The sequence below is a fragment of the Danio aesculapii genome, chromosome 1 (assembly GCF_903798145.1).
Source record: "Danio aesculapii chromosome 1, fDanAes4.1, whole genome shotgun sequence".
In the NCBI taxonomy this organism is placed as follows: Eukaryota; Metazoa; Chordata; class Actinopteri; order Cypriniformes; family Danionidae; genus Danio; species Danio aesculapii.
This window is the reverse complement of record NC_079435.1, coordinates 38,279,176-38,301,575: the sequence shown is the minus strand read 5'-3', so window position 1 is coordinate 38,301,575 and position 22,400 is coordinate 38,279,176. Positions and strand designations below refer to the sequence as shown.

Sequence of the window (22,400 nt, the reverse complement as noted above, 5' to 3'; positions counted from 1 at the left end):
TTAGAACAACTGGGTTTAGAATGATGTAAAAAGAACAGAGAAAGCTGCAGGCCTAAAAGTGCATCTGACAGACATTCTGTTAAAACACCAATGAAGGTAGCATATTAAGACAACCATCTCTACTGTATGCACTGTAAGTAACAAAGCAGCACAACAGGGCTTTAGATAGAAGAATAAAGAGCACACCCTCACCTGACACAATCCCTTTAGTTTGTTCCCTGACCAACTGTGGTGTGTCATTAAAAGAAGAGTAGCCCTGAAGAGGTAAACAATAAGGTGGTGAAAAGCTGTCATTGGACCTTACAGGTATTTAAAAGTGATACAGACTGAGCCGTCTGACCTTCTGAACAATATTACTGAGGTCTGTTTTAAGCACCGCGTCCAGATTGGCTAAAGGTGCCTCAACATCGGGCAACTGTTGAAAGACAGAAGTCAAAATTAAACAAATGAACATAAAGGCATTTCACACTTAAAAACAGTTGGGTCATTAGGTAAACAGGATCCTGGGTGGTCTGTCTTTATGTTTCCAATTTACCTTGGGTTAACAATTAATCTTGTTTATTCTTACACTGACATTTCACAATATGTTATAAAATGTGTCAATAGCAAAGTTTCTTCCACCTAATTTTATGTGCAATTTGGTATATCACATAAAATTAATGGAAAAGTCAATATGTGCAATATTTTAAAAAATGCACATAAAAACGTACGGTGGGGAAAATAAGTATTAAACACATCACCATTTTGGTACCAACCAAAGAAATCCATATATGCAAAGAAAACAAAACTAATTAGTTTACAAATGAAGTTATGTGTAATAAAATAAAATGACACAGGAAAAAAGTGTTGAACACATGAAGAAAGGGAGGTGTAGAATGTTAATGAGAGCCCAGACAGCAGCTAAAATCTCTGAGCAGTTATTCAGCAGCCCTCTGCCCTTTGTCATTGTAAATAATATTAGCTGCTTTAGTCCAACACTTACATTACCAGGATGTTGAAGAGGAAACCACATGGACATTTCAGCAAGACAATAATCCAAAACATAGCTAAAGAAACTCTCAAAGTGTCTCAGACAAAGAAAATTCAACTGTATCGTGGCCCAAACAATCACCTTACTCGAATCCAATATAAAATACAAATTAAAGATCAGATATGATAGTCGAGACCCACAAAATGATCAAGATTTTTACACACTGCTAAAGTCTGTGAAAAACTCATACCTGAGCAATTCATGTGACTTCATTCTCCACGAGAGGCGTCTTTAAGCGGCCATCACCAAAAAAAGCCTTTTATATAAAGCATTAAAAACATTTCATTTTTTGTGCCATTTCATTGTTATTACACAAAAGCAATGTTTCAGATTTTTTTTATTTTTTATGTTTGTGTTGTTTGGGTTTTTACAAATATCTGGTTCAATTCCATTTCAACAGCTCCTTTAGAAATATTATTCCTGGGAAAACACATGTTCAATACTTATTTTCCCCACTAGATGTGCACTTTTTATCTGAAAAGAAAAGATGCGCATAAGGGCATAAAGTACAACAGAAACACCGGTAACATTTTATAATAGCTACGCACTATAATTCATTTTTTAAGCATTAGCATATAGTGAATTCATTATTTGTTAAGCATTAGATGGAGTAGATGGAGTATAAGATCATTCAGAATGAGTTAGTAAATGATTAATAGAATATTGAAATCAATGTTTATATTATTCAGGCATATATGTTTATAAATGCTTCATTAACTCAACTTCATGTAGTTTTGTGACCTAATCTAAAGTGAGGACTATTTATGCTTCGAAAATGCCTCAAAAATACCAATTAAATGCATTTATTTTAGATAAGATTGCAAAGATTAATTTTTCGTTTGATACAGTTTCATTTGTGTATCTTCAAATGAACAGAAATGAATAAAGTCGTATACTTTCTTTTTTTCCCTGTTTAGAATTTAACTGACCCTTTAATTGTCATTTATAAGGGATTTATAAAGCATAAATAGTCCTCACTTTAGGTTAGGTCCCAAATTGGAGTTCATTTTAACATTCAAATTAACGATTAGTATATGCCTGAATAATAAGAATTATAAATGTTAATTTCAATAGTTTATTAATCATTTTCTTATGCATTATGAATGATCTTTAAAAAACACCAATGCGTAATGAGTAATGAAAAATGAGTCATTGAAAAAGTATGAAAACACAACCATTAAGCACATTATACATGTGCTTGTAAGTCAAGAATACAGCATTTGTAGCTGCAGTTATAAACTGCTTACTAACGTCTATTAATGTGGAGTTAATGCTTAACAAAAAATGATTTCACTATTTGCTAATGTTTAATAAATAGTTTATAGTGTGTAGTTATTATAAAGTGTTACCCACACCAAACACAGACAAGAAAGACTCATCTAGAGTTTGCTTCCATCCAACTGTGACACATTAAATAACCTGTGCTCTAAAATGATACCTCACACCAAACTTTAATAATCTGTAGTGGTCATATTGCTTACAATATGCCTTAATAAGCCAAGAAAAAAAAGGCAGTTTTGACATTTCCCTGTGGGGGTTGAAGCTGATTGTCATTAGGTTCAGCATTCTTATAGGTTCTGGGTTTGACAGTCGTCACTCTGACACTGCCAGACTATTCATTTGAGTAAACATATGATAGCCATTAACTGGCTGTTGGTGAACAAGTCAAATCAACAATCAAACACCACAGATAATGTTTTAGACAGATTTAGTGTAAGATTGCTGGAATCCTTTTGCCCAAATTGGTCTCAGATGGCCAAAAAGAGCCTGAAATCGCAGTGTGAGGAGTGCTGAAAGTAAACATGAATCAGAAGTTGCAGAGACTTTTATTTCAGTATGTTGATGTATTTCCAACTGATATTGATCAGAGGTGGGGCTTTCTTTTTGCACGTCATTTGCTTATAGCAAACTAACAATAATGGTAATTCAAGAATATTGTCAAACTGTCATCAAGCTAACATCAACATAGAAGGACCATCACTTCATACATGAAAGCAAATGGTAAGGCTTTGGTACACCAGAAGTAAAACTACTAGTGATCTGGCAAAATAAGCAATGTAAATTTTGATTTCACTTGGAATCTAAAAGCTAAGATGTTCTCATTTCATGAAACCCTCATCTGTACTACATTGAATAAAACTTTGATTTAAACATTTCACAAGATGAATTCATTTCTTATGTCTTTCTGGGGGATAAAAAACTAATCTAACTACTTTATCTGCATATCTGTGTGTGGTGTGAGAGAGTGTTACCCCATTGAAGTTTGCATTAAGAGCGAGTTGGCTGAGGGTCCCGCGGATGGAGTTGCAGGTGAGTGTTACATCTTCATTAGAGCAGGCCCAGTCATTGAGTGTGTTTGAGAGAGACACTCGCTCAGACTGAAGAGAGACCTGGAGTCTGCCTGTTCCCTCCTGCAGGGTCTCCAGTGATGTGCTCACACTCTCTAATGACTCTTTGGTCTCCCGCATGGCTGTACAAACAAACAACCTTCATTAAAATGCAACCAGGTGTAGATAACTACATAAAGGCACCAAAGGAAGGGATTACACTACGGCAAACACTCAACTGATCAAAGAATAATGACTAGAACATTTTTTTTTGTTCCTTTTTCTCATCGAACAGTTCAGTTTTCACCTTTGTTTAGATTTTTATTTGGGTATTTAGATTCTTATTTAATTATTAAAATGTATATGGAATGTAAAAAAGGTGCTAATATTAACAATACAAAAAAACAACAACAAAAACAACAACAACAACACCACAATTGGGAGAACAGCAGCCACATTCTCTACATTCACAAAACACAGGGCTTAATCCGCAGATTTTTACCTTTAATAGCACTCTCCACTTTAACTTTATCCAAAAAAACAAGTGACAGAAACAGAAATTAACAAATTGATAAGAATAGCATCAATGTGCCTGTGTTTTGTTGTTTTCCTGCTCAAAAAGTACAGCTTCATTCTATTCATTGCAATAATTACACTACTGGTCAAAAGTTTGGGGTTAGTAAGATTTTTAAATGTTTTAAAAAAAGCTTATCCTGCTCATTTATTTAATCAAAATATAGAACAAATTGTACAATTGTGAAATGTTATTGCACTATAAATAACTGTTCAAAAGTAGCTTATCATTTAGTTTAATAGTTAACTCCAGTGATTTTTAAGATGAATTTTCAGATTCATTTGTTCCAGTCTCCAGTCAGCGTCACACGATCCTTCAGATATCAGTCTAGTATTATTATTAGTGTTATTAGTATTATTATTAATGGTCATAGTAAAAAGCAATAATGGCTGAGGTAATCATTTCATTTTAAACTACATACAATGAGCAGTTATTTTAAATTTGAATAAATATTTAACAATTTAACATTTTTCTTTCACATTTAATAAATGCCGCCTCGAAGAACAGAATAATTTTATTTGAAAAAAATAATAAAAAATTGACCCCAAACTTTTGACTGGTAGTGTATATTATTTTTTTTGTTAGATTTAAACCCACGCAAGAGTAAGAAATGACTATACTCACTCACAATTGTCACTATATATCATATATCTTATAATATTTCTTATAGTTTTGTACAATTCACATTTATGGCTTTAAATCTCACAGTGTGACCTTAACTCTTACAATCCTAATTTGTCAATTGAAAATTTATTTTTCCTAATTACTAATTCCCACAGAAATGTATTGTAACGTATCTTAATTGCAAGAATCATGAAACATGTAAATAGGTGAATTTATATATATAAATTGTCATATTACTTTCTGACAGACAACTTAAAATGACTTTTAAGTAGCAGATTTAAACAGCTACAAATAAGATCACATGAATAAGAAACACCACATTGAAATGTCTGATTGATTTTGGGAATTCTGCTCTCTGAAAATTGTCTATGTGTGTGCGTGCATGTGTGTGTTCGCACCTGCTGTCATGCGAAGAGCGTGGTCTAATGCAGGCACCACTTCACTCTCCAGCTTATTATGAATCTGTCCACCCAACAGACTCCCAATATCTGATAAACCACATTGACAATACATTGTAAAAATACTTATACTTGTGTTCCAAAAAATACAATTAATAGGTTTGGCTTTAGTAACCTTTTCTTTATAAGTAAAGTAATGTATTTTAATTAAACTGATTTACAATGTAATTTATTATGGTGCAAATAAATGCTGTTCCATTTAACTTTATATTCATGAAAGAATCCTGAGCAAAAAATAAATAACTCACGTAAAAAATTCTGCAGAAAATCATTTATCATTTATTTAATCACACAATTTTTTTCAACCCCAAATGAATGAATGTTAGTGTGTGTTGAAATTGAGACACAGCTGAGAAAGAAAGTCATAATACTTACTGTCTAAGTCTGATAATACTTTATTCTTGGCTGTTGTGTACTGTGCAGTGAGGTAGTCTATTTGCTATAAAAACAAACAAAAGAAAAACAAAGACATCCTTCATATTTAGTGTGTGGAAAATATGAAAGTACATGACTGTCATCAGGCCCAAGCAGGAGCTGCACCCACACATTCTGAAGAATTTGAACCTAATATAATGAGCTTTCAGCTAGCAAAAACAGTCTGTGTTATACTTAGTTAGAAGTAAAGTAAGAAAGCAAGATTTTCAAAAAATGTATTAGGTTAACATACCTAAAAAAAAGTAATTGTAGTAGGCAGCCTGCACAGTTGGGTATTTATTTATCTGTTGTTACTAACATGTTACATTACACACATGACAGGCGATGCAAGACGCTAGGATTTGGTGACTCACACAAGGTCTTGAATGTCAAGCTTCTTATAAAATAGTAGCTACAATATTATATATACAATACAAAAGTGTCAAGCTAACCCCAGAATATGTATCTTTACATAAAAAAACATTGATTGACAGACGCTATTGCAAATGTTTGAGAAAATATCCACTATTTTGTAATTCTACTAGGTGACACTAGTAGCACAGACACTATATACTTCAACTTTAAGCTTTGTACACATTTACCATACAGCCTGAGCCTGTTTTTGACTTACCGCAGGTGTGTAGTTGGCAAAAGCTTTCAGGTCTCTTATGTTAGTGCTGACAAGTCGTCTGGTGCTTTTGATCTGAGATGTGATGTTCTGGTTTGCTACATAGGCGACTGTCACTCCCACTCTGTAAACACACACGCAGACACATGCACACAAATTGTGAGGCATAACATGCATACTCTAATGTATGAATGTATCATAAAATGCTGGGGTATTTCATTTTCAACCCCCATGTTTGGTAAAATATGAACAAAACCAATTTGCAAGGGTGATTTATTCAAATTAAATTTATAAGACCAAATTTAACCCAATTTTAACTCAAGGTTGAAATCACCCAGTGTAATTTAGAATGTAAAAAACTTGTTATGACATTGTTATGTTGGTAAATCATCAATAGGAAGATGGTAAATAAGACAGTGTGGTATTGAGTCAATCTAGGGCCATAAATACTTACAAAGTAAAAGGTTTTGCAAACAAAAAAATAAATGCAAATCTCCAAATATCCAAAGTAAAAATTAATTAACGTGAAGTGCAAAGAGCATCGCAAACTCACGATTGACTAAAAAGCAAATCAAAATGAGCATTGACTGAACGGGTTTTGTAAAAGCAATGCTATAAAAAATGTTTTGCAAATATATATAATTTTTTTAAAATTGCAAATATTTGAGCTTTTCTGCACTGCTTGATTTTTATTTTCAGTTCTTTTTTTGTTTGCAAATTTCATTTTTATTTCTCAAAGCTTAATTTTCCCATTGCAGTTTTTTATTTTTGCTAGCAAAATGAATTTTTATTTCTCAAAAATTAATTTTTGCTTTGCGATTTTTGGAGATTTGCATTCATTTTAAATTTTTTGCTTACTGTCCTTTCTTTTTGCAAGTATATTTGGCCCTAGATTGACTCCATAGTGTGGTCCTGCAGTAATAACATGCGGCCACAATATGGCGCTATTTTCATTTGAGAGAGAGGTCAAATATTCAGTGAGCTGGATATTTGTTTGACTACTGTATCATCAATGTTCAGTTCAATTGAGTCCAAGTTTATTTGTATAGTGCTTTTCACAATAAAAAAGTGAGATATTGGACATTAGACATATTACTTGATTGATAATTTGATGGTGGTTTTGTAGCTAAAAGTACACCTATTTGAACGGATTGGTTAGTCATGTGGGATTTATCTAAAACAAAGATACAACATTTCAAATGATTTTACATGAAGTATAGTACTAGTCAAATGTAGCATTGCTATAAAATGGAAATGCTTCTCCAGATGTTGCAGACTTCATTGGCACTGTTCAGCCAAAAAAAATATTTACTCATTATTGACTTGTTCCAAACCAGTTTGTGTCTTTGTATTCTGTTGAATACAAAAAAATGTTGAAAAGTTCCTGTGACATCAAAATAATTTCTTTAGGTGCTAGTATCAGTATGTTAGCCTCAAGTATATCCATAAGCTGTGTTGCAAAACAGTGACAACATTGCATTTCGAAGACATAAACATACAAAGATTGCTTATTTTAACACTTCTGCCTAAATGGATCAACATTTTCTTGACATCATCTCATACTTCAGTTTCACATCATCAATTCTCATTACATTGATCAAAACTGACAACATTTGTACAGTTACAAAACTATATTTAGAATATATGCTCTTTTAAAAAACCTATTTAAAATTATTTCTTTTACAACCATAACATTGAGATACAAAATAAAGTGAATCACTAACATCAGTCCACATTCACACACACACACACACACACACACTGGTACTCTCGTAGCAACAATCTAGAGATAACACTTCACTAATTGAGTGCTGCAGATACATATTAAATTGTGGCTTCTGATTACAGATTGTAAGCCTCTTTCCTCATTTCCCCACTCTCTTGTTTCCTCTTTCACTGTTTCTCTCACCCCATCTTTCTCTCTTGGTAAAAAAGATTTAATAAAGGGGAAATGTGATTCAACAAAGAAAGCTATACAGACAGAAACAGAAAAGAGTGAAAAACGAAACAAAGCAGATTTGCACAGTCATGTTCTCTGCTCGCAGACCTCATCCAACACAATTACAGCAAGCCCTTCAGCCAGTCATTGAAAGTCCATCAAGACACACACAAACACACTCACAGTACAGTCAATGCCTCACAAACGGCCATTGTGACCCAAGCAACTGCTGTCAGCACTGTCACAGAAAAAAAGAAAACAGAAAAGAAAAAGAGAGACAGAGTGAATGAATGAGGGGGATGGGGTGCCGAAATAAAGACGGGACTTTCTCTCTGGACAGACTCAGGGCTATCAATGTCGCATGTGTGAATGTGCCATTCTAGACCACTGCAGGTGTGTTCACTGCACTATAGCAGAGCTGCAAACCTCTACACTGAAAACAGGCACACAATCTCTCTTAATTAGTCTAACCGATAACTGTTTTCTAATTTATCAGGTAACAATTTATTATTATCCGAGGTATGACAGAACAGACACACAAAAAATAAAACACATTGGAAGAACAAGTGCCTACACACTCACACAGAGACCCAGCCTATTTAGATTAGTGTGGAGCAGCACAGCTTGTGTTTATCACAGAGAGAGAGCGAGAGAGAGAGAGAGAGAGAGAGAGAGAGAGAGAGACAGAGAGAGAGAGAGAGAGAGAGAGAAAGAGAGCAGTGATGGGATGGGATGATGGTGGTTCAGTGTACCCGTGACCTCTATTCTATTTCTAGATGTAAATAAGTCTAATGTACTTTAACTAGGTGAACACATTTGCACGCAAACTGGCATTCCACCACCCATATAGTTACCTGCACATTTTCTTAATTATATCTTAAAGGAGACCAATTATGCTCCTATTTTACAACATGTAAAATAATAAGTATCTGATGTCCCTGGAGTATGTGAAACTTCATCTCAAAGTACCCCACAAATCTTTCTTATAACTCTTTGAAACGGCCCCTTTTATTTTTATTCAAAAAAAGGCAAAGTTACACATGCATCAGCTTAGCGACATATTCAAAAACAGGACTATAGTTATCTCTGTGAAAAACTGAAAATGTGAATAACAGTGTCTCAGAATAAGGCAGTCTATGGAGACTACAATGTTGATTTGTGCATCCTAAAACTCCACATTTATATTGCTATATGACATTATCTTCAGCAGGTACAGTGCGAAAACCTAAATGGCGGACAGCATTTTCACAGCATTTGAGTAGATCCCACGTCTGGAGTTATCTGTTATAGAATGTGGACAGGTAAGGGACATTACTAATCATTTCAGACAAAGGAATGTCTAAAACTCATGAACATACAGATCACGGGAGTTGATCTGAGTTTGAATGATTGACAGCCCAGGTTCATTGGAAATACGTTGTTCTGGATACATTTTGCTTCACGTTTCAGATGACAAAACCACTAAATGGCGCTGTCTACATTTTTGAGAAACTAATTCATTATTTAGGGTATGTTTCAGGTACACATCCTTCTGGTATACAGTACATTCATGAGAAGGTGGGTTTTGAACCCTTCTCTAAAACCAATCGATAGTATTTCAGAAGCATATGTAAGAGAAAAGTACACTGCGGCCATAGTTTTACCTTCATTTTTTAAAAATGTTTTTGTGTATGTATTTTATGGAACTGCTTCACTGGATTTGAACTCGAGCATGTTGCATCATAAGTACTCCACCATACACAGTGAGCTAGAGGCTACTGACCATCTATGTCCATAGCCTATAGATTTATATAGGTAAGGTAACTCGATTTATTTGGTGTTATGCATGAAAACATTCCTTTGTTCATCCATAAAATATCATTAGTGTGAAAAAGAACAGTATTTATTGGCATCAAACTACCCAATAGCTTTCTTTTTACCTAAAAACTGATGTCAAATCAATGTATACATTCTTTTCACAAAAATGTAGTCTACATCATGTATTTCTAATGAGCCTGTGTAGCAGCAACCTCATTACAATTTCAAATCAGGAATGAAATCTGGCAACCCTGACATCATGACATTTTCAGTTTTTCAAGCTGGTCCAACTAATGTACACTAACTGACCATACTGTCCAGTGACACATTACAGTTTTTCTCAGTCACTTTGATGCATTTCTCACAACACTTTTTACATTTGCATAACAGTTAATGCATTTCTCAAAACAATTAGTACAAACTCCAAAACCTAGTTGATAACCTGCAATGAAGATGCTCAAGACAGAACAATATACTATTTGCACAGCCATTTGAAAACTACAGTAAAGTTAGACATCGCTGCATTTAGTGAGGTATCTGAGTATGTATGTTTCACATTTTCACTGCATATGCTCTTTGTAATTCTAATTTATTCACAGCATTGTGCAAAAGAATAAATACACCCTCATTTACAACAAACATAAACTTCCTTTGGGTAGAGCTGTGCACAACTATAAACAATATTGCAGTACATATTGGAACTAAACCAACATACATAGGTCTGTATATCATTCATGAAATTGTTCAATTTAGAAGAGGAAAACAAAGATATAAAGATTTTTATAAAACTTGCTTGACAGATTTTGACAACTAGTTCAACATTTTTGTATGTAATGTCTCAGGTAATGAAATGAGGACTATTAGTTTTATATAGAATGACTATTCAGCATTCACAAGTTTAGTTAATTTTCACAGACATGACATAAGCAAATGATAATGTTAGAAAACAGCAGAGAGTTGTATGAAAGCAATTGATGAAAGCATTTGCAATTTAGTGAAAGCAATGAGAAACTGCTACTATGATGTGCACAAATTTTTGAGAAATACATTAACTGTTGTGCAAATGTAAATAGTGTTGTGAGAAATGCACCAAAGTGACTGAGAAAAACTGTAACATCTCTGAATATATTTGATAACTTGTTAAATATTCTGTACAATGCCTAATGTACTGAATATGTTTTATAGACATATTAGATCGATTTTTCTGTCACAGATAGATAGACAGATACAGACAGACAGACAGACAGACAGACAGACAGACAGACAGACAGACAGACAGACAGACAGACAGACAGACAGACAGACAGACAGACAGATAGATAGATAGATAGATAGATAGATAGATAGATAGATAGATAGATAGATAGATAGATAGATAGATAGATAGATAGATAGATAGATAGATAGATAGATAGATAGATAGATAGATAGATAGATAGATAGATAGATAGATAGATAGATAGATAGAAAATAAAGGCCTTTGACATTTTGGCAGCAGTAAAGAAACTAATGACATTTACCTCTAATATTATGTACAGTTTCAGAAATTCAGATAGAAATATTAATTACTATATAGCGCTGAAACCTTAAAACTGTACTGTAATTTTATTACAGTAAAAATGCTATTACAGATAGATAGATAGATAGATAGATAGATAGATAGATAGATAGATAGATAGATAGATAGATAGATAGATAGATAGATAGATAGATAGATAGATAGATAGATAGATAGATAGATAGTGTTGTTGTTAAATTGCTCTTGCTTTCATGATAAATGAAAGTTCCCAAATAAGCAGGGATTTATAAGTATATTTAATCTAATTTCTCAAGTATCACTAATAACGTAAGCCATTTCAAGAGTGAAAATAACCAAAATTACAAGTTAAAATCAGACAGAGCTACAGTAAAACATCTTGTTTATTTGGATGTCCTTCAGGGGAATCAAGCAGCACCAAAAAATTGAACCAATTATGCCATTTTTAAAATATTTGAAAAAATATTTGTCAAATTAAGAACCTTCTATCAAATATCATGCCATTGTTGCATAAAAAATACAAAAATACAAGCAAATGGGATTTGTACAAGCAGTGTATGCAGATGAGGAGGACTCACGCGAGGAAGACAGAGGTGGCGATGAGTGTGGCCATGTAAAATCCACGCAGGCAGTCTCCATTCTTCTTCTGTCTCTGATGCATCTCACCACCACAGTTCTCACAACAGCGGCACACGCAGAAACACAGACCCACTATAGGCATGAGGAGCACAAAAAACACCCCCAGCACTGACAGCACTATGAAGCCCAGCTCATAGTATATAGTCTGCAGAAGAGAGGAGAGAATTTGATGCAGTTAATATTAATATGTCATTAAAAAGTGTTTAAATGTAAATAGAAAAACCTAAATCGCAAAAATTGTAAGAAAATGTCAAAACAGGCTCATTGTAAATACTTGCTTCGGCTTATATTTTTGTGAAACAGCACAATTTTCATGTAAAATGAATGTTATGGAGCAGTATGATGCTAACAACTTTTGTTCTTTTTCACACTAATGATATTTACAGGGCTATATTATTAATTAATAAAATATTATTAACATGCAGTTCTTTGCACAACACCAAATCTTCTATGATTTGTAATCGAATATAATTTCCTCACCTCAAGTTGAGGTCAGAATTATTAGCCCTCCTGTTAAATATTAATTAATTTATATTTTCCCCCAATTTATGTTTAACGGAGAGAAGATTTTTTTAACAGATTTTTAACATAATAGTTTTAATAACTCATTTCTAATAACTGATTTCTTTTATCTCTGCCCTGATGACATAATAAAACATTAAATAAATAATATTTTACTTGATGTTTTTCACAATGCTAGTATTCCACTTAAAGTTCATTTTAAAGGCTTAACTAGCTTAATTCGTTTAACTAGAAAAGTTAGAGTAATAGGCAATTCACTGTATAACAATGGTTTGTTCTTTAGCATATCAAAATATTTATACATATTGCATAAAGGGGCCAATAATATTGACCATAATTAAAATTTTCTAGCCAAAATAAAACAAATAAGACTTTCTCCAGAATCAAAAAATTTATTATTATATATTTTTATATATAGTATAGTAAATACTGTGAAAATTTCTTTGCTCTGGTAAACATATTTTGGGAAATATTTGAAAAAGAAAAAAATCATAAGAGGGCTAATAATTTTGACTGTATGTAAATTGTTAACTGTATATATCTTTATTTCTTTATTTGAACAACTTTTCTTCCTTAGTTTGCTCAGTAGCTCACTTCGTTCGGTTTTGTTCTTGTGATGCAGAGCACTTGAGCTTGAGTCTGGTAAAGTCACCACAAAAGAGATAAAAGCAATGTAAGATCAAGGTAAAACTATGTGGCCGTAGTGCACTTTTCTTTTCTGTTTGCTTTTGAAAAACATTGTTGGTTGGGTTTCGGGAAGGATTTATGTCAGTACTTGCAGGGCAATCTGACAAGCGATGCCTTATCCTGAACCTGTACAAGGTTTCAATTGTATCCGAAACGTACAATAAAACAAACTATAAATAACGTATTTAAGATTTGTAATGGAAGGAGAGGCAGTGCATGTCAGAAAAAAAGCATTTAAACAGTACCTGAAGTAATAGTACAACATTCTCTGGCTGCATTGAAGTAGAGTTGAAGAGACATCAATTGCATTCCCAACACAAAGAGAAAGAAAGAGCGATTAATACATGATTCCATTAAATCTATTATATATTACACAATTAGAAAATAAATTTATTCTTCCACTAGCCCACTTTATATTAAGTGGCCTTAACAACTCAGTACTTACACCAAAAAATAAATACAGCATACTTCTTGTATTCATATTGTTTTGCGCAACACTAATGGTGCTCTTAAAGTGGAATATAGGTAGGGCCAGAAAAAATCTGCGGACATTTTTTGCTATTTCTACGCAGAATTTTGTAATAATTCTAATACATTAAATTTAAAAAAGAATACCTTTTTATTTCATGTGTACAATGCAAATCCAATTAGATCCACTTAATTGGTAAACAAAGCAAGTCTCTCATATAATATCTCTAAAAGACAGAACATATTACTTTACAAACTGTATTGTAAATAAATCATATGAATATTTTCATATTAGTCAATAATATTACTAAAATTCATTTTTAAAACATGAAATAAATATAAATTTGCACGCATTTACACAAGTAAATAAATATGATGGGCTACAAATCTGCGGACTTCTGCATGTGCAGATTCCATGTGGGTCTAGATATAGGTAAGGTTAGAAACAGGTTTGGTTGTATGAGTAGGTATGGGCATGAGTAGGTACTTTGTAACAAATTAATAATTTAAATGTAAGCACATAGTAATTAGGGCCACTAAATATTAAGTGGGATTCCACAACAAATTCCACAACAAAAATAAAACAAAACCTAATAATCAAATTAACTTTAACATGAAATTCATAACTTCATTCTAAAGATGAAATTAAGAAAAATTAAGAATAAATTCATTCAAGTCTGTAATCAGATTTTTCAAGTTTAAAGTTTGAGCAACTGATGAAATTGTCCCAGTGCAGTTATGCAGTCCTTACAAACTGCACTTTTGATTCTCAGTGCATCTCAATTTTGATTAAATTACACACAGTGTGACCATTATAAGCACATAAATCTTTAGCACACACCTTCTTATAGTCATCTCCTTTAATTCCTCCCATGTTCTGCTGCATCACTTTAACAATGAGATCTGTAACAACAAATTGACCAAATTACTTCATAAATACAACAAAATAAAATGTTCGATTACTACAAGCTGGAAAGTAAAATTGCTTAAAAAAATATCAATAGATCAATAGAACAATTAAATATAAAAATTTTAGTGGTTGAAATGTTGAAATCATGTTTGTTTGTTTTTGAAAGAGAGAGAGAGAGAGAGAGAGAGAGAGAGAGAGAGAGAGAGAGAGAGAGAGAGAGAGAGAGAGAGAGAGAGAGAGAGAGAGAGAGAGAGAAAGTATAGTGTATTAATAATTTTCTTTTTGAGGAAATGTTTTACTGTTTCACTTTGCTGAGAACAAAATGGTTAGGTTATTCTTAAATTATCTGTTGCTATCAGTTTAACCTGGTTTTATTCAAATCAATTTTTTATACAGGGGTTAGTATACATGTGCTATTTGATTTAAACAGTGGTTAAAGATACTGTACCATGGACTCTTATTCAAAGACAGCTGATTATGTTGGTAATGTTAATAGCAAACCTGCGTAAAGCACTGCATGTGTCTGTTAAGCACTATGCTAACAGCGTGGTAGCCATGCCATCAGTGTCATGTTGTTCATACTAATTCTATTGCTACAGTACATTAGCATCTGTTACAAACCATCTGCTCAACCTACATTTCTGGGTAGGAGTGATATTTATCTCCATGTTTAGGTCATACACCACTTGATAGCATAATAATCTCCTACACACTTTGAATCAAAAAATATATTAAACGTCAGTGATGTTTACTCCAAAAAAAAAAAAAAAAAAAACATTGCCTGAAATTATAAGTAGAATGAAAAAAAAACAAAGCTAGAAACGGGCATAATACTTAGATTAATTTACCATAACATGTATATATAACATGCTCTTACGACAAAAAATTCTGACGACATTTTTATGATTTAGTTTACGTATGTAGTTTTGTCTGAACTTAAAACTGGTTGAAAAGATTGAAGAGACTTAACTTAACACCTGATGACAAAGGTCTCACCCATCACATTTTACCTCACATGAACTAAACTTAGCCTTAATGCATTTATTTACCTCACTTCTTTCAGGTAAGTATCTCTAATGACAACAGTCAGTGGAGAACCAACAGTAAATTAATAAATAAATTAATAAATAAATAAATCAATAAGCAAATAACTAAATAAATGAATGAATAAATAATCAAACAAATAATATTAATAACAGTTCTCCTTTTTATTATTATAATTAATAATAATTAAGTATTACCATTTTAATTACTTTTTTCATCATAAATGTAAATCTTTGGATAAAATAGAAGGTAAAGTCTTCATGGAAATGGTTTTAAAAGCTTTAGAGAATTTATTATGACCATTGTTGATTATGTACATTGATGTCCACATTTGCCTGTTATGAGTAATATATGATATATATTCTAGTCATCTGGGGCAGCATGGTAGCGCAGTGGGTAGCACAATTGCCTCACAGCAAGAAGTTTGCTGGTTCGAGCCTCTGCTAGGTCAGCTGGCATTTCTGTGTGGAGTTTGCATGTTTTCCTACGGGTTTCTTCCGGGTGCTCCGGCTTCCCTCACAGTCCAAAGACATGGTATAGGTGAATCGAGTAAGCTAAATTGGGCGTAGTGTATGTGTGTGAATGGTAGTATATGGATGTTTCCCGGTGATGGGTTGCAGCTGGAAGGGCATCCGCTGTGTAAAACATATGCTGGATAAGTTGGCGGTTCATTCCGCTGTGGCGACCCCAGATTAGTAAAGGGACTAGGGTAAAAAGAAAATTAATGAATGAATGAATTCTAATCATCTTTACTCACACACTTTTCTTCAGCTTATTCCCTGCTTTATCAGTCGCCACAGCGAAATGAACCATCAATTTCTCTGGCAACTGTTTTACACAGCAGATGCCCTTTCAGCCACAACTCAACAGAGTGTAAACCCCCAGTGAAACACCCACACACTCTCACATTCACATTTCTAATTCACCTATTCCGCATGTATTTAGATTGTAGGGGGGAAACTAGAACACCCAGAAGAAACCCATGCAGATACAGGGAGAACATGCAAACACCGCACAGAAAGGCCTCCTGGTCAAACTGGGACTCAAACCATCAACCTTCTTGCTGTGAAGCAGCCATGCTAACTACTCAGTCACTATGCTGCCTATTGTCTTTATTGAATGTAAAATATACTTCACATAAATATAAACATAGTCTACACTGATCTAATGTTTTTATAAGACTCATGTCATTAGGTACATGAGCAGCAAATATATTTTGAGTAAATTGAAATGTGTCCTCTTTGAAACTTCTCCTCTCCCAGCGGCAGACGTGAACTGCGCACGGTGATGTTCACTCGTGGACATAAACAAACACTTAACCCTAAAACACCTTTGCATAAAAGGATAAGCTTCTTTGCTGTTGTACTAAATTTAGCAGGTATTTTTTTCTGGCCTGACACCTTGCAGGGAGATCAACAGAACATGATCCAAAATATAATGGCATGGCCAAGATTGCGCTTTACAGCACTACTCTAACTACACAGCACTTCTACTGATCGCAGATGTCCTGTCTAAATAATACAACACTATCACACCTCTCTTTAGTGAAAACACCAAAAATAAATTAAGTTTTCATATGGACATTCCATAGGAGAAGCATTCTTTGTTCCTCAGAAAACTTTTTTTCCTGATGTAAACAACAGTTTGGTCATCTAAAGTATGTTCTTTCACAATAAATAACAATTTGCTGTTCATGGAACCATCAATGACAATAGAGAAACTTTTTAAGAGTGTAGTATGTTCCTTGTTCTATAGGTAGCAAAACAAAAAACATACACTTTTTAATAATATATACATGAATAGATTTATACACTTGCTGTCCACTTTATTAGGTACACCTTACTAGTTCCGGGTTCGACCCTCGTTTGCATGGCATAGATTCAACAAGGTACTGAAAATATTCCTAAGAGATATTGGTTCATATTGACATGATAGCACCACGCAATGGCTGCACATCCATAATGCGAATCTCCCGTTCCACCACATCCCAAAGGTGCTCTATTGGATTGAGTATCCTGCTAGAAGTCGCCATCAGAAGATGGGTACACTGTGGTCATAAAGGGATGGACATGGTCAGCAACAATACTCAGGCAGGCTGTGGTGTTGACACGATCCTCAATTGGTACTAATGGGCCCAAAGTGTGCCAAGAAAATATCCCTCACACCATTGCACCACCACCAGCCTGAACCATTGATACAAGGCAGTATGGATCCATGCTTTCATGTTGTTGACACCAAATTCTGACCCTACCTTCCGAATGTCACAGCAGAAATCGTGACTCATCAGACCACGCAACGTTTTTCCAATACTCTATTGTCCAATTTTGGTCAGTCTGTGTGAATTGTAGCCACAGTTTCCTGTTCTGAGCTGACAGGAGTGGCACCCTGTGTGGTCTTCTGCTGCTGTAGCCCTAAAGCTTTGATGTGTTGTGTGTTCAGAGATGCTCTTCTGCATACCTCGGTTGTACCGAGTGGTCATTTGAGTTACTGTTGCCTTTCTGTGCGTGAAAATCCCAGTAGATCAGCAGTTTCTAAAATACTAAAATACCAACAACCATGTCATGTTTAAAGTCACTTAAATCATGTTTCTTCTCCATTCCGATGCTCGGTTTGAACTGCAGCAGATTGTCTTGACCATGTCTACATGCCTAATTGCATTGAGTTGCTGCCATGTGATTGGCTGATTAGAAATTTGCGTTAACGAGCAATTAGACAGGTGTATTTAATAAAGTGGCCGGGGAGTGTATATTACTGTAACACCTAAAGTACACCTAAAGTATTTACTATCATAAAGAGTGAACAAGACATTTATTACAGAATATATCCTACTTTGTTAGCATTAGCTAACAAAAGTTAGTTAGTTCTTGTTAACTCTCAGTGAGTAACTAAGTTTATATTGAACTTTGATTAATAAATGCTGTACAAAAATTGTAAATCCATTAACTAACATTAACAAATGGAACAATACTGTAAATTGTGTACTAAATTGTGTTCAACTAAACAGAAGTAATTTGGAATAATTTTTTTTATTTATTTTAAAAGGATCCATTTTAACAGTAAATCAGTAAATATATTTAAACAAATTTATGTAATACACATTTACATTTATGGTTCAAATGATTACTATTTCAAATGAATGAATGAATTTTTTAAAAAGTTATTAATTAAAAAAGTATTATTAAAAATAACAAAATGCTACCCTTTTGAACTTTTGATTATAAAAACTTATGGCATCTACAAATAGCATTAGCAAATAGTAAATCAGTTTGGAGCAGTGGTGTAGTCCTAAAAAAAGGTGGTGCACTATTACCCACCTAACCCGCCCATGCTGTTTTATAATTTTACCTGAACGTTTCAGCAAGACATCATTCAGTTGACTTTGAAAAACTCACGAAATTTTCTCACAGCTGCTGTGGTGTTCAGGGGGCGGCGAATGGTGCAAAATATAAACAAAAATGCACCAATTGCAACAAATTAAGATGAGAGATAAAAGAACATTTGGTCTACAGTGAAAGGGGATGCGAATACACGTAAATTAGGGAAGTCTAATCAGCAAAACAAATGAGTATACCGAGGGTATACGCAATTATTGATCCTCAGAAGTCGTAATACCCAAACAGCTACTGGAAAAAAGTAGGCATACCGAGTATACGTGCGTATAGCCCTGACTACACCACTGGATTGGAGTAAACACAATAAGTGTTTTTTACTGTATGAAAGACATTATGCCTATGGAGAGTCCTCGTAAACCACCAATAATTGTGTGTGTGTGTAGAGAGAGCGAGAGAAAGAGAGAGAATGGGTGAATAAGAAAGGGTATCACTGGTTATAAAGGCATATGGTTAATCCTCTTACAGTGGTCTTGCTGTTGGGCAGTTAAGTGGTCTCTCAGCCTCTCTAATGCTTTCTTTCCCCTTTTCCTCCCTTCTTCAACCAAACCCCATTTCTCTCTCATTTAATCCTCGGCCCCCCTTTTACGCACTCTCGCCTCCTTTCCTCTTTTCTCACAGATACAGTAAAGTACTCAAACACAGTGAACTGTTGAAGCACATTTAGGCGGTATTTATGTCTAGAGCTGTGACTTTCATGATATCAAATAACACGATGACATACAGAGATAAACATTAAGTAAAGCACTGACTAACAGGACAGAAAGCACTCCGCATACCCACACAGACAATGGCAGCATAAGTGGGTCATATCTGTGTGTTGACCTCCCTGTCTTTCAATTACAGCGCAGTTTTTAAATCCAGTGATCAGCGATATTAAGCTTTATCTGGGCTGAGACGGAGGGAGTCCCGGGATTAAGCTCCATACTCAAACTATGTATATTCACATCCCTTTCTATTCCTTCATCTGTCCATTCTCAGACAGAACGAATGTGGTTAGATTAAGCTGCACTATATCCATCATGCATAAATCCATCTATTCCTTCACAGACAACATGCTGGAACCTGTGAGTTGTGACTAATCTGTAAAAAGAGACTGGAGGAATGGAGAACCATAATGGCCTTTAACTTGACCCATGTGTATGTGCATCTGTGTGGAAGCTCAATGTAACTTGCTGTTTAATCCAGTAATCCAGTCCCAACTCTACATCAGAAGTACCTGTCTATAAGATCAGGGGTTAGGAATCTGCAAAGAATGCTTTAGCGGAATTAAAGAGATTGCAGAGGGAATAATATCTGTATTGTTTGATCTACTTCTGCCTCTTAATCCACACCCACATGTTTACAGGTAAAAAATGGCATCTCATTGATTAAAAATCGCTGTTTTTCTTTTAACATCTGTGGTTTCCAGTTGGAATATTTACCAAATTGTTGTATTTGGGTTGCATGAGAGTACGTTTTGTCAGGAACAGACATTTACATTGAATGTACCTCTGGAGCATATGGTCCTCAGATTATCAGCTTACCTGATTGGGCAGGTGACTCATGGAGCAGATCGGCTAATTGGTTAGGCAGCAGGGATTTGTCTGTGCAATCCTATTCTACTCTAAACACACTTACATAGACACACATTTACACACACACACGAGCTCTCGTCTATGCTCAACATGCTGACCTCACAAAGAAAACCACCTGCCAACAACCTGACCTTAAACAGACCTGGGCAAGTTGTCAATTTTTACTCTAGTTGATATTGATGAGGTTTATTAATGATTAAGTTTCATTTCTATATCTGTCATTAAGCAGGGGTGTCCTGTCCTGCTTCCTATAGGGGCAGCCTCCAACAGATTTTAGCTCCAATACATTTGTCTGAAAGTTTCTAGAACTGATTAATGATTAAGTTGTGAAAACAGGTTTAGGAGGTTTAGACACTCTTGCCATACAGTGTAATCAAAGAAATATACAAACGAACATTCCCACCATCCAACTCTATTAGCAATCAGAGTCTATAAGCAGTACGGTAATATAACTAGAATGTTAAATACAGTGTCATTTCCAAACCAACATATTGATCCATTGAAAGTAAAATGATGATGATGATGATGATGATGATTCATAAATGGATCCCTAGGCTTAACAGTATGAATAATAACACTTTCCATTATAATTTTTGTATGTGACCATAGACCACAAAACCAGTCAAAAGTGTCTTTTTATTTGTTAGTATATTTTCTATTTGTTAGGATATTTTTAATTTGTAAGCCAAATATTGGCAAAGATACAACTATTTAAAAATCTGCAATCTGTAAATAAAAAAAACTTTTAAAAAATTAAATAATCATCTTCAAAGTTGTTTTTAACATATAAAGTTGAGTTTTAACATATTTACAAAAAATATTTTCATGTAACCTGATGTTTAGTTGATATCCAAATGATTTTTTGCATAAAAGAAGGCCATGTAACTTAAGACTTTGTGGTCCATGCATGGTCACATATGACAAGCTGTCACATCTTTTCCTTAAATTTAATTTGTATAATTTTCATGTTAGTAGTGTTGACTATCACAAAACATGTGTTTGTCTAAATAAGGCAATTGTACCTTATAGTTATTGCATATTCATTGATATTATGATTAATAATACAATTATTATTATTTATTTTACATCATATTTTCTTGCTACATGTTGCTCTTCATGCAGATCTTAAAAAGTATTAAAAATTTATAAATCAGTGTAGAGAAATTTAAGACCCTTAATAAGTATTAAACAGTCTTAAATGCTATTTTGCAAGGTATCAAATTTTATATCATTTTTGATTATGCAATGTCTGGTTGTACGCTAAATTAAATCTGCGAATATCAGGATGCTGTAGTTTATGAAATCAATAAAATCTTGCTAGGTTTGACATCATGCTGCTTTGTTTACTGCATGCAACACCATTATTTCTGCAGTTCTATAGTCACCAACCTGCTGAATTAGCTAGATTTAATAGATTTTTATTCACTATATGAATAATATTTTAGTTTTGAATTAGTTTCTTACATTAATATTTAGTAAATATACTGTGAGTTAAAATCTCACCAGTGTTTCCGGTTGAAACCTAAACTGGTTTGAAGGTCTTAAAATGTATGGAAAGAGTCTTAAAAGGGGTCTTAAATGGAATTGAATTTCACTCTCTGATTCCTGTATATACTCTGTTACTGTAATTTCCCTAACTGCAACTGACTTTACCATTGAATGTCAGGTTAAAAATTATTATCTTTAAAGACCCCACATTCTCATCCATTTAAGAAGATATGCTCTATGCCGAGAACTGTTTCTGCCCCTGTATAATCATCATCAATGCAGTTTAAATGCTGTTTCATGAACAAGAGCATAAGATGCAGCTCAAAATGACAAAATAAACAATCTTTG

General features: G+C 33.9%; 1 protein-coding gene across 1 annotated transcript in view; it reads right to left on the bottom strand.

Moving 5' to 3' along the window:
* The window catches only part of prom1b (prominin 1 b), a 43,237-nt gene that overhangs the window by 19,401 nt on the left and 1,436 nt on the right, over positions 1-22,400 (bottom strand). The window contains exons 2-10 of the mRNA XM_056480681.1: positions 14,486-14,547; positions 13,422-13,448; positions 11,907-12,112; positions 6,059-6,179; positions 5,389-5,452; positions 4,954-5,043; positions 3,283-3,500; positions 341-415; positions 193-256 (exon numbers count right to left, since the gene is read on the bottom strand). Coding sequence (XP_056336656.1) covers positions 193-256; positions 341-415; positions 3,283-3,500; positions 4,954-5,043; positions 5,389-5,452; positions 6,059-6,179; positions 11,907-12,112; positions 13,422-13,448; positions 14,486-14,547 — 927 coding nt within the window. The remainder of the gene's footprint in view (positions 1-192; positions 257-340; positions 416-3,282; positions 3,501-4,953; positions 5,044-5,388; positions 5,453-6,058; positions 6,180-11,906; positions 12,113-13,421; positions 13,449-14,485; positions 14,548-22,400) is intronic.